At 30.7% G+C, this 18,239-nt stretch overlaps 2 protein-coding genes across 6 annotated transcripts in view; one reads left to right on the top strand and one right to left on the bottom strand.

Moving 5' to 3' along the window:
- mrj (DnaJ heat shock protein family (Hsp40) member B6 mrj) overlaps positions 1-6,730 on the bottom strand; it is a 125,812-nt gene extending 119,082 nt beyond the window's left edge. The window contains exon 1 of one of the 4 annotated variants that reach the window (XM_088227516.1): positions 6,633-6,730. The gene's annotated coding sequence lies outside the window, so the exon portion shown is untranslated. The remainder of the gene's footprint in view (positions 1-6,632) is intronic. The other 3 variants (XM_088227519.1, XM_088227522.1, XM_088227518.1) reach the window with 3 other exon arrangements.
- Positions 6,731-8,828: 2,098 nt separating this feature from the next.
- Positions 8,829-18,201, top strand: LOC148280992 (lys-63-specific deubiquitinase-like). 2 transcript variants are annotated; one of them, XR_015822458.1, is made up of 7 exons: positions 8,829-9,190; positions 13,782-13,992; positions 14,738-14,835; positions 14,917-15,027; positions 15,563-15,706; positions 16,868-17,632; positions 17,852-18,201. XR_015822458.1 is itself a non-coding variant. In XM_088227514.1 (6 exons), exons 1-6 carry the CDS (start codon positions 9,089-9,091, stop codon positions 16,988-16,990), a joined length of 789 nt encoding a protein of 262 aa, XP_088083640.1. In that variant the 5' UTR covers positions 8,829-9,088; the 3' UTR covers positions 16,991-18,201. The 2 variants fall into 2 exon arrangements, 1 of the variants encoding a protein (XP_088083640.1); XM_088227514.1 differs by having other exon boundaries at positions 16,868-18,201.
- Positions 18,202-18,239: the final 38 nt, after the last annotated feature.

Below are 18,239 nucleotides of genomic sequence, written 5' to 3'. Positions count from 1 at the left end.
AGTCGCACACAAAGGTCGATCGACAGAAGTACGCGACGAATTCCCGAGCAGGACTTCGGCGCTCTACACTAGCTACTAGCTGCGTGGACTGTGCATATTACGAGTATGTACATAATACTCGTTAGTATGGGAAAATGGGGCCTTTGCATCTTTATACAGACCAAATCTAATTATTTCTTACTATAAGTATTTATAGAAACCTTCAAATACCTTATTCGATAAAACAGCGAATGTTATAGAATCTAGATAGTGTGTTAGATTACGTAGAAAGCTTAAGTAAAATATTTAAGGTTTTCTCTCCAAATAAAAGCCATCGCTAAATTAATACAAGGATAATGTTTTAGCAGTTACGGCATCGTTACTACAGCCATTTCGCGTTTTAGCTAAACAAGCTAAATCATAATTTAAATTTAAGATATTAGGAACGGCTTTAGGAAATTAATAGTAATATTCGTTTTAATACCCACCTATCTTAAAGAAAGCAGGTGATTGATATTTAAAAAAAAAAAATGTTCACAAATATTTTTTTGCGTTAGATCAGAAAGTCAAGACATGTTACGTTCAACGTATGTATGTATTTAAAGCAACAGTGATTTTAAGTCTCTATTTTAAAAAAAATTAACAGTCAGCGTATATCAGTTATTATTTTTGATACATATTTCTAAATTATTTGAAAATTCAGAACGGTATGTCGGACTGAAGACAAAAAAGTGTAATAATTCTCATCGCTTAAGAGAAAACGCGGTCTCACTTTTTTTTTATTCATACAAACGTATTCCCGTATTTTCTTCTGGGATTATGGCACTAGAGCAATGATACATATTACAGATATTTACCATCGGCGTGTTTTTGTTTTGTTTTTTTTATAAATTCGTCGTGATCGTAGAACATCAACGGATGTGCGAACAATGCGACATCGACTTTCTTTTATATTTGATCTTGAAAAGGTTATATAAAGGGTTTACATTTCAGGTTTGAAAATATATATATATATATATACATAACAAACCCAAGTATCAAATGATATAATTTTGTACTTATGTAAGCGTTTAAAAAAGTTTTAAACCGCACTCATGTAAAGTTGAATAAAATCACATGCGTCGTTGTTCTACGATCACATTACACACTGTGTAACATACACCATTCCGCCTGAGTCTGAAAATCCACATTTCATCAACTCTTCCATATGTTGACAAAAGTCACAAAAGTGAAGTAAAAGAGCTGAAACCATTATCATGTGGGTGAGATTCACCCGGCTGAACCAATTCAGTCTGAAAACAATTTTCCATTTTTTATACCTCTTAAACCAGTTAGTTTAGTCAAAGATGTTTTGAGTATGTCCAAATGTTTGTGGACAAGAACTGGAATCAACTCCCTAGGGAACTGTTTATATTACTGGAACTGTGAACTGAATGGAACTGTTTATATTAACATAAATTTGTACAAACTCAAAATATTGTTGATAAATCCACCTGCTCCATGAAGAAGTATAGAAATTGAAAAAATAACATTTTCAGGCGTTGCCTAGTATGTAAGTGAAATAATTCAATTAGATGAATCTCACCAGCATAAATAAAGGTTTCAGATCTTTAACTTCACAAACATCAAAAATATGTTAATTTAATTTAATAATAAATCCTTAAGTTAATGAGATAAGTATTTTTTTATTATTATTAACCTTAACCTAACCCGGTGGCTTTTGGTTCGGCCGTTTACCAAGGGCTAGCTTTCAACCAGCCAACACATTGAACAATGAGTTATCTTAATTCATTCAACGAACGGCCTAGCCATTCAGTTGAGTACCGGAATTTAATGAACAGCCTGGCCGCTTTAAAACGGATCATTATTAAAAGCATTGCAATGCAAGTAAGATACATTGTACCTATATATTTATTGATTATTTACATATATTGAGAAATTTATGTAACAAATGCCCCAAACTACACGCGAAAAAAAACCTGCTGAGAGCCGGCCTCACGCGGTTAAACGAATTTTACTTTTTATTTATTTAATTTGTTTCTATTATCTCTATTTTTAATGAATATTGTTACTATGACCAAATTTTTTATACATTTTCGTATTTAAGTTAAGGAAGTCTAAATAGCACTATTATGGAATGACCACTAATATAAATAGGTTTTTCTGCAAACTTGGTATTGATTTTTAGACGTCGTCCATACACAATTAGTTGGACGAGTAGTTAGCAGACGAGTCACTGTGTTCGTTCGTGTGAAGCGAAAACGATATCGAAATACGATTTAGATACCACAAGTGAGTGGGCAGTGGCATTATTTATTTTTCAACATTAGAATATTGGTTGGAAAAAAATCCACATGGCAACAAGCCTGTAAGTGCGCATGACAAGTGTGTAAGGAAGGTAAATAAACAATGACCACAAAAAAAATGCAGTTTTGTGGCCTAATATATGATTAATCATAATAAACATAACTATTTTATTGCAATTGGTGTAACAATACAGATACCTATATAAATATAAAAATGTAACGAGAACGAAAGGTATTTTAAATCTATTTTTAAAGTGTAATTAAATAAAATGAAAATAAAACACGCAGAAGTAAGTTAAAGGTTTGAAATTCTAAAATTTGAATTTTTATTATTTTACAATGTTTTGAGTATGTTCAAATGTTTGCAGACTGGACTTTAGATCTAGAGTTATTTAGATCTAAATTTGTTGCAACAGAGAGGGTTTCCTTCCCTTCTCAAAAATGTTTTCCCTCTCTATTATTTGTTTTAAAAAACTTTCATCGGCCGAGGCATATAATTAATTGATAAAATGAACAACTCTAATTTTGAAAAAAAAAAAATTGACCTGCTACATATCAAAAATAATATTCGTCATTAGAAGTGGCGTCAAGAGTAGTAAATATCTTATAATTTAATAGTTCAACATGTTTCCAGTTAAACTTAGGAATGAAGAAACAAGAAATTTGAAAAGACTAGTTAAAAATAATAATAATAATATTTGGCTGATTTATATAGCGCCATTTTTGTGAAAAGTCACCTCAAGGGCGCTTTGCTATTGTATACTTAAATTTACATTCTAACTAAGCTAAAGCGACGAATTATATTTTCTGATTTAAAATTGAGAGTATGATAAACTAAAGAAATACAGTTTTAGTTGGGACCTAAACTGACTAGGACTGTCGATGATTCGTAAGTTTGAAGGCAATTGGTTCCAGGCAGAGGAGCCGGCAACGGCAAAAGCACGATCTCCGAATCTAGTGATTGGGGAGCGACGGATTTCGCAAGTTTTCCTCTGCCTGAATCAAATGCTGACCTAAGAGTAGATTTTCTTTGACATGTATTTTCCCTAATACAAAGGTCCGATAGGTATTTTAGAGCCATTTCATAAATACAGAGAGTGTGTGTAGGGAGAACCTCGGATGTACTTATTATGACGTTTTTACAGAGCAGTCCACCCTTATGGCTCATTATACTTCTAAAATGTTTAGTAATAAATTGTTGCGTTCTTAAGATTTACTGTAAAGCGGGCTAGAGCGAGCATCTTTTATGCCTATGTGATGGCCGGCTATGACTTCATATTATTATTCGAAAATACTATATAATGTAACAAATAAAAAAACAATAAAGGAGAAATCTCATCTAATGCTAGTTCAGAAAAAATAACATTTATATTTTAGATACATCTTTTTTAAAAGGTATAAAAATACAGATATACTTAATGACAGTTCATAAGCCCTTTTAATGCCTAAACTTCCATATTCCCTTCTCAAAAATGTTTTCCGTCTCTGTTGCTAGATCTGAATAACTCCCTAAGGAGAAAATCCAGCCCGTCTACATACTTAAAACATTGTTGATTAAACTGACTGGTATAAGACGTATAAAAATTGTTTTTTTTTTCAGGCGTTGCCCAGTAGGCAGGTGAATCAGCTCAGCCGGATGAATCTCACCTACTTGATTAAGGTTTCAGCTCTTTAACTTAACAAAAGCCAACAGGTGAAAGAGTTGAGGAAATGTGGATGTTCAAACATAGGCAGAATGGTGAATGTTACAGTGTGTAAAGTGGCCACTTAAACCAGCAAATGACAGGTCATTAGCCCTGTAAATGCCTAGACTTCCATATTCCCTTCTCAATATTTTTTTTCCTCTCTGTTGCAACAAATTTAGGTATAAAAATATAATTCATGGAAAATCTTAAGCGGGTATACATATCTTGGTATTGTTTTATTATTTTTTTATTAATATACTATTTAAAATATTTTATACACAAAATTAGTTTCAGAGTTCTCCTCACTAGGGAAACGTACTTTTTTTCAGATTTTGATTTCTCTTTACTATTTATTTATTTTATTTTTCACATCACAGAGATACATTCATAAAACTTTAATTTCCGAACCACATCTTATATGCTATAAAAAAATTATTTTAGTTTTTTGAGTCTGTCTAAATGTTTGTGGAAAATCAACAAAGGGAAGAATCGAAGAAACATGGATATTCAAACATGGGCAAAATGGTGAAAGTTACACAGTGCGTAAAATGGAAAATTAACTCTTTATAGGACACCTAAAACATAGTAGTACATAAATATACTATACCACCGGTATTGAGGTACTTATTTTTTAATATTTCGTATACTTAGTATCGTAATAACGCACAATGGTAGATCAGTGCTCCACTAACCTTTTTTAATGCAATAGGCTAATTATTTTTTATATACCACGTTTCATTGGGGTTTCAAGACGTAAATCAAAACAAAATAAGTCATATAAAGGGTCGAACCAGTCAATGACAGGTTATAAGCCCTGTAAATGCCTGGACATCCATATTTCTTTCTCTAAAATGTTCTCCATCTTTGTAGTAATTTGTTAAATTGTTTTAGGTTTAGACAAATCAAGACAATTTATTTATAACTAGCGGACCCGTCAGACGTTGTCCTGCCCGAACGTTGGCTTCCCTGCTATTAGCTTGGAAAAAGACTTTTCATTGATAAGTAGGTACCTAACTACTTGTTTGTGATAAAATTCCAAAACTTAAAATTGATAATATTAAAATATTTCATTTAAGTAGGTACCTGGGTACTTGTTTATAATTGAATTCCAAAACATAAAATAAATGTTTTTTCAAATATGGGATTATTTTTGCAAACGTCAAACTCCGGCCGTCTCGCCAATAAAGGGGTGTACTTATGTATGAATACGATTTTTTTAAATGTATTGCATTTAATATTATTTTAGTGTTACCAAAAATCCAATAAAAAGAAACTAATGGGTAGAAATTATAAGGAATTTAAGGAAAGAATCTGATTGAGATCCACAAAAAACAAATACTGTATGTTAACATTCAAAAACAAACTATTTTTATACACAAAAAAACATCTTTCCATTTTTTTGCAAATGCATTCTCCTCGAATGCAACCCTGGTAGATCGATGAATTAAACACTTATGCTCCTAACTTCTTTTTTACATATTCGATTGAAAATTTTAATATCGACGAACACGCACAGCGCGAAGATCTATGTTTCTCGGTTAAGCCGTTTAGGAGGAGTACGGTGACATCACACGTATAGAGGAATTATATATATAAAGAAGATGACAGTAATTTATTTACAACTATTTATATTTACACATTCTTAAACAACACAAGTCTTGAGTTTCAGATAATCCAGTCAATAATTGTATAAAATTATATTTTATAAAAAAAAATCTCTTAAAAATTGGTTAGTTGATTTTAGTAAGTTAACAAACAATTAAATTTGAGCTTCTATTAAGTTGGTGACAGAATTTGTATAAGATCTCTATGCCTGAAGAATATTCATGTTGAATTATTTAAGGTTGTAATGTCCTTCATCATAATGGTTTTATTGAAACCTTCGTCAAAGAATGCCACAAACATGTAGATTTCATTGATTAAAGTGAATATTTGAAACAGCTGTAGATTTAAATAACAATGTGGCAGGTAAACGTATCTATTCATAAATTAATTCTTAAATGATATATTTATTGTCGCTGCACTTACATTTAACATCGGCTAACCATTTTTTAAACAAAATAAAATTCAAGCTGAAACTGGGAGTAGACTTGAAAAGTCTAATTTTTACCCCGTTTAAGCTATACTTATGGGTTTATATTATAATATTATTAATTATCTGTTATGCAGATAGTTATTATCACTTCCAGATAAAAATCATAATATACTTTTCTTGAATTAGAATGTTGTTACAATTACGTGTATTTTAGAATATATGTATGTATAACTGTGAGTTGACGCTCACGTATTAAAATATTTCATTTCAAACACAAAGATGAGATAACGTGTGACAACAAAAATTATACTTTTCCAGCAGCACTTAAATATGTAAATAATGTAGATACTATAAAAAAATATCCATTTCGCGATTTAAAAGACGCAGAAACGGTTGGTGTGCGATTTTAGAGAGTTAAAATATTTTATAAAGATAACAACTTGAATTTCCTTTAAGCATTTTAAATAAACAAGCCAGTGTGTAATCGATAGAAACAACGTTTTTGGATGAAAGCATAGAGGAAGGTAAAAACGACATATTTACCAAACAATGCAACGTGAAACTTCAAAAATTATTAAGCATAATAAAGTTACTAACAATTAGTAAGTTTATCAAGTGAGTACTCACCAAATATTGAAATAATTTCGAAATTAACAGAATTCACAAAACACACCACACGGCTGACCACTAATGTCAAAAATTTAGCTAAATTCCGCAGGTTAGCCAACGTAAAGAGAATATTTTATTGATTTAATCCCTTTTTATGGCTGATGAGTAATTTTGTTTATGTTTTTTAATTTATTTCAAGAAAATTCTAGAAAAAAAATTGCTAAGACTAAAGTGACTGAAGAAACGAGTATGGCCAAAACCACCTCTACACCCTTATAGAGGGGGTTGTGGTATAGCCGGGTAGAGGAAAACATTTATGCGGAGGTGATGTGTCCAACTGAAGAGAGATTGATTGAAATAGTTCACTCTTATCTATTTTATACAGCTATTATTGTATATTTTGATAATTTGTAAAGCGCCAGTGTTTTGAAAATCACCTCAAATAATAAATGCAAGAAGCCAGAAGTTTCACTTCTAAGCGTAACGGATCAGACTTGTTTGCTTTTCAACCTAACAATAAGTTTATGTTATGCTGTGTGCCCAAAGAATCAGTGGTCACTAATAAGATTTATTTCTCAAAACTCTGTTTATTATATAAAAAAAAAACATAACCGACATTTTAAGTGAATATTTTTTGGTTTATACGACGTCGACGTCGTATATATATTGCATCATGATTATTTTTAATATACAATTGTATTAATTCGTGCATTATTAAACTAATTATCATAATGCGTATCATAATCATTAATTACCTACGTACTTTTTTATGAAATTGGTGAATCTATACACCATTATGCAAGGAAAATAGTAAAAATAATGGATTTTTTTTTACAATTTTCAATCCAGTTTTCAAAATAAATATAGATGTCACGACATTTATTTTTAGATACAAGCGAGATTGTAATCACGTTGAATTTGTAAATATATTATAAAAATAAGCACGACTGGATTGTACACAGAATTCAAAATGCTTTCTGCCATCCAAATAAAAGTAACATACATTGAATATATCGTCCAAAATTTACTGTAGACCTTAGATGTGTTTTATGGAAAATTATTAGAAACGTCAACCTCTTGTTCAGACGAATACCATGCTAGTGATTTTGGTTTTAATTCCCGATATGGTTGACATGAAATACTTATTTAAGGTGTTTTTACACGAATATATTTTATAATCCCTCACCTAAACTGACTATCTTACCTTTGTATAGCAAAAAATATATTATAAGCTGCGGTTGGTGTACCGATGTAATGATCTATGCATCTAGGTGTATAAGGTGTGGAAACGACGCTTTGATGATTTAAAATATACCCACCTACCTTAAATACTGGTTGATTATTTAAATCTGGCATGTTCGCAAAACTTACACAAACACATTGTGTAGTATATGTGAATAAGCGTATAGTATGACATCGCACGGCATACGCATTTTGAAAATAATATCTGTCTCTCTTGCGCTATGGCGCGCTTATGAGCGTGACATAGATTACTATTGTTTTGTTTGTTGCTAATGATTTGGTAATAACATATTCACAGGATGCTTCTGCGTTCGTCTGAATTTCATTGCGTTTCTTAATCGTAAATAAATATAATATTATAATCATATTCCATGAATAGGTATTAAGAAATGGATTAAAAACACTGGTTTATAAATACGTTTTTTCATTTCATCTAATCATGTTTAGGTCGATTATTTATTGTTCGCACGTTCGCAAAACTTACACAAACACATTTTCATGCACAGAATATTGATTTAAAAATCTTTTTTTTTTTTTTTTCAAATGTGCTTTGTTTTTTAAAATCCCCTTTGGATTACAAAGAAAAAAAACAAGCATTTAAGAAAATGTTATGTATTTATTTGATACGTACACTCCCAAAAAATTTCTACCAAAAATAGTGGCAGAAAATAGCCCTTCTATTATTTAGTTTGTCGAAAACGATGAACACAAAATATAATTATAATAAAAAATGCACTCGTGTAAAAATAAATTAATACATTACATTTTCTCAACCCACTGTATTTTTTCATATGCACAACCCTCTTGTCTAACACGGATTTTAGAGAAAATAGAGTATTTCGTTAAAATTTAATATAACCATTTTAAAAATTAACACCTGTAGATTGTTTTGCGATCGCGTTAGCTCTAATTAATCAACCAGTATCTACTTCAAAAAATATTTAATATTATCTACTAGTATTTTTAATCTGTGCATATTGTCTATGGTATGAGTCGGTATGAGTTATCTGTAACCTGTGGGCTATCTGTCAAAGTGTCAAATCTGCGTTTTTTTTAGTTTGTGATCGGTGTTGATGTATTATGCCCACAGTTTTGAATTTTTAAAAATTAAATGACGTTGGCTATGTTTGGCGTTAAAACATATTTTGAATGAATTTTCTTTTAAATAGATAACATAAATATAATCTCAGGTCTAAATAACACTGATAGTTTTGTCGGCAAATTAACTCATCATGTTGGAAAACGTTAGTCTTTCTAGTGATGTTTTCACCGTTTGTATGCAACATGCGCTTTCGACAGAGAAACAAGAAATTATGGGATTACTTATTGGACAGGTCAGAATTTTGTTTACCTAAAGATAGTCTTATTTCTTATAAAAATGTTACTATTTTTTAAAATCATTTTTTATATGGGAGTTAAAGTTTTATTGACCTTGCCTATAATGTACAAGGTTTTTATTTCAAAAATGGATTTTGTTTCCTGGCTAGAATTATCTAGAAGTGTTGGGAAATGAGGGAAATTCTGCTGTGGACCTTTAAATGAACTTCTCTGCATTTGCTTAGTGAAGGGAAAACCACAGAGAAGCCTGAGTATTGATAGACATCATTATGCTTTCTGTTTTACTTGAAAAGATCACGGCATTTTGTACTGTTATCATTTGTTTTCCTTATTACCTGTACTTTTCTAACTTTTTGTGACAAGTCATTGTAACTAGTTGCGGAATGGATGTGCCTTAGATCTTCACCAATGCTTCTGCGTCATGCCTCTAGGTTATGCCTTTCGATGCTGAAAAGGGGGCAATGCATCAACTTCTTGAGGGGTTTACCACATCACATGGACAGCTGTTGATCTGGGAATGTTTAAAATGGTGCAAGTAGCTCATAAACCTGCCATAGCCCCTAAGAATTTGTGCGAGATTAAAGTTTATATGCTGCTTTTTCCTTTAATTGAAAGCATAAACATAAAAGTAAAGAATATTTTAGTTTCCTGTCCTGTGGTTCCGTTCAAAAACTGTTAGTTCCAGAGTTGCAGTCTTGCTTCAAATTTTTCTTTTAACAAAACTAAAAACGAACTTTGCAAAATTGGGAACTGTCCTTTTATGCATAGCTTCCTGAGCCTTTTCATTTGCTCTTTCATTACCTATAATTCCGCTATGTCGTCTTACCCATCCAATATATATTATGTTTTATATTCTGATTTTTAATTTATGAATTTCAAATTGGATGTCCATTACAATAGTGTTAACCGTATTGCGATCAGTTATTGCACACCGGACATAGAATCTGTAAAGATAGTTATTTGTTTCCATTGATTAAGTTGCTTTCTTCTTAATGACTACTTAGATCAGTGCTTATTTTATTGGAAAAAGTTCTGCCTGAAACAGAAATAATTGAGTTTAAGTTTTCAAGATGGTAGCTCTCTAACGCCATCAAAGGGTACAAACCCTGCACGAACTTTGCCATTCAAAAGACTGCCACCGGTGAAAATTCTCAATTCATTCTATTCCATCTCAGATAGAGTCTGATCATTGTAGCCATGATCAATTCTATATTTTTCCACAGAATGTGGGGAGAGAAGTCTGTGACTCCCTGGAAGAGACTATCATTTGGGACATCTTGAAAAGTGAGACTTTTCTTCATCTCATATATTTCGGCGAGCTCTCCGATTCTTAGGTCAAGTGGCATAAAACCACTTAGAGTCTGAGCAGATACCAGATAAATCGTTCTGTATCCCTTGCGTGGTCGAATGGTTATTTGTCATTAAATGGATTTCACTTTTCTACAATCGACCCTTTTCAGGATCACTTCCGCCTAGACGCTCGTGGCATATGTAATCAGAGGCGATATAGCTCTTAAGTATATTTGCCGCATAATCTCTAGCGTCACTCCTCATGTGAATTTGGGGGCTCGGACAAGTTTGTATCTGATGGCAGCTACTTTTTTACAAACATTATCAATATGTTTGAACCAATTATGATTTCGATCTATTAATGCTACAATGTTAACTGATCACTTAAATTAGCCAATGACAGACCATACTGTAAATACCTAGACTTACATATTTCGTTTTCAAAAATGTTCGTTGTTTTTATATATCTCGGAAAATTCCCTAGGGACAAATACAGAAACTTGTCTACAAACATTTGGACATACGAGGTGTGTTCAGAAAATAAAGGGAATTTTTAAATTTTGCAGGTTTCGAGAGTCCGATTGTCATTTTTTTTGTTTTGTTGGTTTACATGCCCCTGAAGTATGCTAAAATTTTCCCCAACTTGATTTCCATTTTCTAATAGTTAGTCATTTACAACTCGTTGAAAATGGTCACCAAAATTGAAATATTTGGGTAAATTATAAGAACACAAATATTTCTTTTTTTCTAAAAAAAAAAAAAATTGACAATTGAGAAATATCATGATATTATTTTTTATATTTCTAAAGTAATAAAGGTCTATGAAATACTGTCCAGTAAAAAAAAAAATTTTTTGCTAATTATTAGCATAAAAAATACTTTTAAATTTGTAATTTTGAATTCCCGCAAAAACGGTAATTCCATTGGCCACGCCCCTAATATGTCACGATTCATTTTTATTTGTTCCTGCCATTTAAATTTGTGTAGAACAATTTCATGAATCTTGATGTCACAACAACCAAGGCCGAACACGTCCCGTTTTTCTGCTAACATATTTGTATTGAATTTCTTTATTACATTTATGTATGAAATTCTCCACTATATTCAAATTGATTTTAAAAATACAATTAATTATTCTAAATACATTTTTATCGGTATTTATAGTATGTGATATTTCCCTATAGGACTCTCCTATCCCGCGAAATTTAAAACCTCCTGTTTTTTTCTAAAAAAAAAAAACACCACATAATTAACCCTCATTATTGTAAGCACTGTATGTGCAGTATGCTGGGTAATAATTTAAGCTTTCACTGGGCATTTTTTCGCACATCAAGGGAGACAAAATCTCACCACTTATGTTATTGTTTAATATTCATATTTTTTATAAAAAACTCTTGTGAATATTTTACATATACAAACAAAAAAAGTTATAGTATATAATAAAAAAATGTAATAACTTGTTATATTGATATTTATAATTTTAACCAATTATATAACCACCTGTTTCATGTACCAATAAGTTTTACATCGTATGTTAAAAATGCTTTTTTCTTAGGACTTTTTCAGTGTACAATACAAAATTTAAAGACATAGACTACACAAACATCACTCTGTCAGATTTAAAATTTACACTAAAAATGTATCATGTAACTTAGTAGACATTATAATAATAAATATGTACATTTCCCTTCCTCTCCTTATCCTCTCTTCATGCATCCTTGTCCTACTCCCAATCAATTTACAATAACTTACTGTTCTTTAAAAAAATGTATTTTCTTTGATTATTAAAAAATATATCCATGAAAATAACATTTTTATATGTATAAACTTATATGTATTTATATAATACAAGCGGACCCAACAGACGTTGTCCTGCTCGAACGTTAGCTTGCCTGCTATTAGCTGGTTGAACAAACATTTTTTTCGTAATTAATTACACACATTATTTATTTTGGAGTTTTTTAAGCTATTTATATGTTCCTTATAAGAGTTTGTTTTTTGTTTTATCTCCACGTGTGATTGGCTAAGAGGCCTCATCGTGCACAAACCAAAATCGTGCAAAAATCACTGCTCTAGTGCCTCAATCTATGGAGAAAATACGTGAATGCGTGTTGATGAAGAAAAGTCAGACTGCGTTTTTTTTTATTCAATTGAAAAACATATTATACATAATTTTATATAATATTCCCAAGGAGTTTTTAAAAAAAAACTCATTTAGGGACATGCAGATAACAATATTCATTTAAAGACGTTTTTATATTTTAAACTATAACATTATTTATAAAAGCAGAATAAAAATTATGATACACTACAAATTAAAAAGGTATGAAAAATATTTAAAAATAACAAAATAAACATAATACTAGGTATGGAAATAAATTCAAAATGATATATACATTATACAACCTGGCAAAGAAAAATGAAAAAATATAAAAAGTTTAAAAAATTACATGTATGTATATGTACAAACTGAACTAGTACGAGAGTGCAAATGTTCAAAATTACAAGAATAAAAAAGTTTTTTTTAAATTAACAAAATATGCAGTTAAATAATACCCAATACAGGTTAAAAAAATATCATATTTACCCTGAGCCTTCTAAAATTATGACGCTCAACTCATGCCCAATGCAAATTTAGTCATTTTTTAATCGCCAGTTGTGTTTTGGTGTGGTCTTGATATTTAATTCGAAACCAAAATAAATTACGAAAATGTCAAAATTAATTACTTAACTCTTATTATATGAGCAAAGTAGGGTAAAAAAATTTACTACCCTGGAAATACTAACGAAATTTCCATTTTGTTTCTTCGACAATCTGACAGATGGAAAAATAATTCAATTTTTACGTAATGCATTTGTGACGAACACATTCATTTGATAATTACACTTGAAATGTGATTGCATCCTGTTTCTTTAAGATCCTAGCAGTATTTTTACACTTTAAAAGGACACAACACGGCATGGTTAAATTCAAATCAGGAGTTGCGTACTGAGCGACGTCTACAAAGAAACTAATGGGTCAAAATGTAAACCTACTCCTTTATGAGTAGTTGAGTCGCCTTCTGTTTGATGTGCGTATGCGGTTTCCGGACTATTCTTAATTCTATGGTTATTCATCTCTGTTGTAACATATAAAAAATCCAACTGTTTATTTTTTGGTTAATATAAATTTTTGTATATTAATAAATAAATAAATAATAATTGCTGTTTATAATGATAGCATTTTATTTATATTTCTTTAAATTTAACAATACTACACTTTAAGGTTAAAATATTGTTGACTTATTCATGTTTTAGGTAAATGATGATTCCACTCGAGTGTCTATATCTGCCTCGATTATTCTACGGCGTTCTGACAAAAAGCCCGACAGGGTAGAAATATCCGAAGGGCAGTTAGTTCAAGCCACGGAATATGCAGAAAAGCTAGCTCAGAAGGTTGGGAAACCTCTCCGGGTTGTTGGTTGGTACCACTCCCATCCACACATCACAGTGTGGCCATCTCATGTTGGTAAGCTTTAAATAAAACAAATAAATGTTAGCAAATATTTGCACATTACTACTTGCCGACTTTTCTACCGCTTTATCCTTCTCTTTGTCAGGATACTAATTCTGCTTTCCTTACGCAGAGTGAGTTGAGATGAGTGAGCGAGAGAGAGATCTAGCACATTTGACGACATTTTGTTAAATATACATAGATTCGGAATCACGAAGAAAAGATCTTTATTTAAGTTTAACTCACTTATCTATAATTCTTCATGAACCATAAAATCCAGGAAGTAAAACTGCAGTAACTAGATTTTAAGTTTATAATTATCTTTAATTTAGTTTTGTTTAAGTTTAATTTATCTTTGAAATTAAAATATTTATCTTAATATGAAAACTAATCTCTCAGTTTTTTCCTTTCTTTTAAAATGAAACTACAACAAAAACAACTTTTATCTAACCATTTTTTTCTCAGAAACATGTCTTACTGAGATACTGCACTCTTCATTCGGAGGGCAGAATTACACTAACATATTGACAGGTCACATGCTATTAGAATCTAATACAGACTTGGCATAATCGAGTTAATCAAAACCTTAAATCTTGTCATGTCAAAATATTGAACTGGAATAAGTTTGGATTGTATGCCAAGACAGACGCATTTTGCGTTGCATCCTCTCTGCCTATTCCCATTTGTGTATTTTTAATATAAACAATTCATTATTATATGCCTATGTAGTAATAAAGTAGTTTATAATGATTTTTTTCAGATTTAAATACTCAAGCAATGTATCAGAGAATGGATTCAAGTTTTGTTGGTCTTATTTTTGCTGTTTTCCTCATTGACCAAGGATCTAAAGCACATGAGGTAGTTACAAAAAAAATAATCATCATAATTGTTTATTTTTTCCGTTTCAGTGTATTCATTTTATTACAAATACTTTTTCAGGTTCAGGTAACATGCTTTCAATCTTCAGATACCACATCTTCCCAATCTCGACGAGAAATTCCACTAGAAATTGTCAAACCTGATTCATCTCTCCTTTCTACATGCTTAAAAGTAAGTTCTTAAATTCATTATTTTATATTTAAGGTGCATTTTTTTTCGCACCTCAACAAGCCTCGAGGCCCAATTACAGTGTTGAATTGCAACACAGTCCACTCAGGCTTGAAAAAAATCACATTTAATTTTTGTGTTCTCACCGGTAATAGAACCGGAGGCCGACGGCGGTCATTGAGGCGATCACAGAAGTGACATAACCCACAAACATGTGAAACTGAGATAATCGTATTCAAAGTTTAGTCATGTTCATCGCCCTGTTTACAAACTGGTAAAGGTGTGAGCAGTGCCATTTATTAATGGATGAGAAAAAGTGGCTCCAATCACTTTTACTTTATAAAATGTATGATTATGGATACTTTCCAGTGCTCATGTCAATTTATACCTATTTGTGGGTTAAGTCACTTATGCGCTGGCCATCTTAATTATTTGTGGTTATTATGAAGTTTATAGAATTCAATTTAAATTTTCATTTAGTAACATTTAATTAATGTTTTTGGTTTTTAAACATCAGTTTTCTCTTACTATCTTTCAGACACTAGTTCAATTACCAGAGATTTTAAATGAAGAGGAATATGAAACATTTTTTAATGAGACATCTGGAATGGCTGGAGACTTTCTTACGGAACAACACAACGCCGCAGTACGGACTATAGCTTTGGGTCATATTGCTGAAAAGGTATTAATTAAGATTCTAAAAATATAAAAAACTTAAATAAAATATCATCAAACCGAATTAAAAAAAAACCAAGGAAATATGATGAAAACCTGGAAAATCGTAAATCACCTATTAGGAAGAAATGTAAACTCCCTTGATGACGTTGTCATGAAGTACATGGACTTAAATACAGAAATAAATGAAATAAAATAATTTTGCCTCAAGTTTTGTGAATGAAGTAGAAGAAATAAAACATAACTGCAAAATTAAAACTATTGGATAATGTACATGTCAAAAAGCAAATGCAATCATTGCGCATCCCATATGCGAGGCCTATTCAAATACAAAAAATTATAACTGAACTTAACTCACAAAAATCACCAGGTGTATATATACTCAATAAGAATACGGGATATAAAATATGTAAAGAAAAACATCAGCTAGTGCTTTGTAAAATAATAAATATATGTCTAGAAAAGGGGATTTATTCTGATTGTCTAAAAATATCTATAATAAGGCTTATTTACAAAGGAAACTCTCACTTGGATTACTGTAACTATAGACCTATCTCCATATTAGCACGTATAAATAAAAGATTTGGAACATTCTTGGTTCAGAACATAACAAAATATCTTGATAAGAATTCAATAATAAATTGTGAACATTATGGGTTTCAAAAAAGGAAAAACGAAACACAGTTATTGTCTGACTTTGCGAACAATATAAACCAAGCATTAAATAACAAAAAAACACGTGATTGTTATATTTGTCGATTATGCTAAAGCCTTCGACACCTTAGATCACTCTCGCCTTGTACAATGTTTGAACGATGCTGGGATCAGAGGAAAGTATAAAGAACTACTCTCTAACTATCTTAACAATCGAAATAAAATTGTGAAAATACAAGACATATTAAATAAAGTACAAGTAAAAACAGGAGTGGCCCAGGAGTCAGTAATTGGTCGCCTAAAATACCTGATATACTGCAACTCTACGGCAAATGTCATACGACACTCACTACCTTTTATAATTTTTTTTTTTTTTAAATGTAATGTAACACGCAGACAAGCCTCGGCTTTGCGGGAACAAAAATACAATTATGTATGTTATTTTATTTGTTAAAATAAATAAATATTAAAAAAAATAATGAAATACCGTAATTTTTATTACAATAATTTTTAGATGACAAGACCAATGCTTGAAGTACTAACAGGAAGAAATAAAATCAGCGACCAGAGGTTGAAGATATTACGCCGACACCATAAGTATTTACTTGGAAAACTAGAGGAGTGTGGACTTTTATGAATAAATAATTAAAGTTAATTGAAAAATACATTTATCATATATTTGAATTTCCTAATATCATTGCCATACATACAAAATCAAATTAATAATTTCACGTTGTCTTGCTAATCAATAAACATTTTCTTACTTTTATTCACATAAAATGAATGGCCCATAAAGCACTGTATACCAATGTGGAAAATACAAATGCAGTGTATTATGATTATTTCCCAGATGTAGGTAAGATGATCAGTCTTGTGTTTCAGATGCTCGTTGAAGAAAACTCACTTATTTTGAGTATCCACCTTTGAAATAAATATTTAATGTTGAGCTAGTCACAAATCAGCCTTAAACCTCATACATTGTAGATAAACATTCCAACAAAAGGCAAACAAAGAAATTGTATATTTTTTAAATTTGAAAACTCTTGATGAAGCAGAATTGTGTAAAGGCTTTAGTAAAATATTTAAAGAAAATATAAGAAACCTTGTCAATTTCATAATTTTATTGCAACAATACATGTATAATAATAACTATCTACTGTAACTCAGTCAAAAACAACATTAATAAATGAAGAAACAGTTTTAAGAATTTATTTAAATAAGCAAGTATAAAAAGCTTAGAACATATGAATAATAAGAGATGAAGAACTTTTTAGAGAAGGTAATTTAGAAGTCTAGCCATACACAGGGCTTAAAACCTGTCGTTGGCTGGTTTAAGTGGTCACTTTACACACTGTGTAACATTCACCATTCTGCCTATATTTGAACATCTATATTCCTTTGATTCTTCTATCTGTTGATGTTTGTGAAGTTAAAGAGCTGAAACCTTTATTGTTGCGGGTGAGATTCATATAATTGAATTATTTCACCTGCATACTAGGCAACGCCTGAAAATATTTTTAAATGGACCCTTCTTCTTGGATCAGGATCTACACTAATTGGATTTACAATATTTCTACTATTAAGCATTTTAAAATCTGTTTAATTTAGCTGGCACTTTACCAGCTAACAATAAAACTGTATTTTGTACATTCTATAGAATTTACCACACATTTGTGTTTTATGAAAAATAAATGTACTTATTTTGCAATGGTTGTCATATTTTTTACTTAACTAATATTGTATTAAAATTTGAAGTAAAGACTTTTATAGTATGAATATAGTGAAATGATTTTAAGCGTGTACATAAATATTATTTTTGAATAAAAAACATAAGTTCATTCGGCAAAACCATTTATTTGATTGACCCACTTAGGCATGTTTTTATA

The sequence above is a fragment of the Micrasema longulum genome, unplaced genomic scaffold (assembly GCF_059751315.1).
Source record: "Micrasema longulum isolate JH-2025_06_02 unplaced genomic scaffold, ASM5975131v1 h1tg000508l, whole genome shotgun sequence".
NCBI classification, from domain to species: Eukaryota; Metazoa; Arthropoda; class Insecta; order Trichoptera; family Brachycentridae; genus Micrasema; species Micrasema longulum.
The sequence above is the reverse complement of the archived record's forward strand: the minus strand, read 5'-3'. Positions and strand labels throughout refer to the sequence as shown.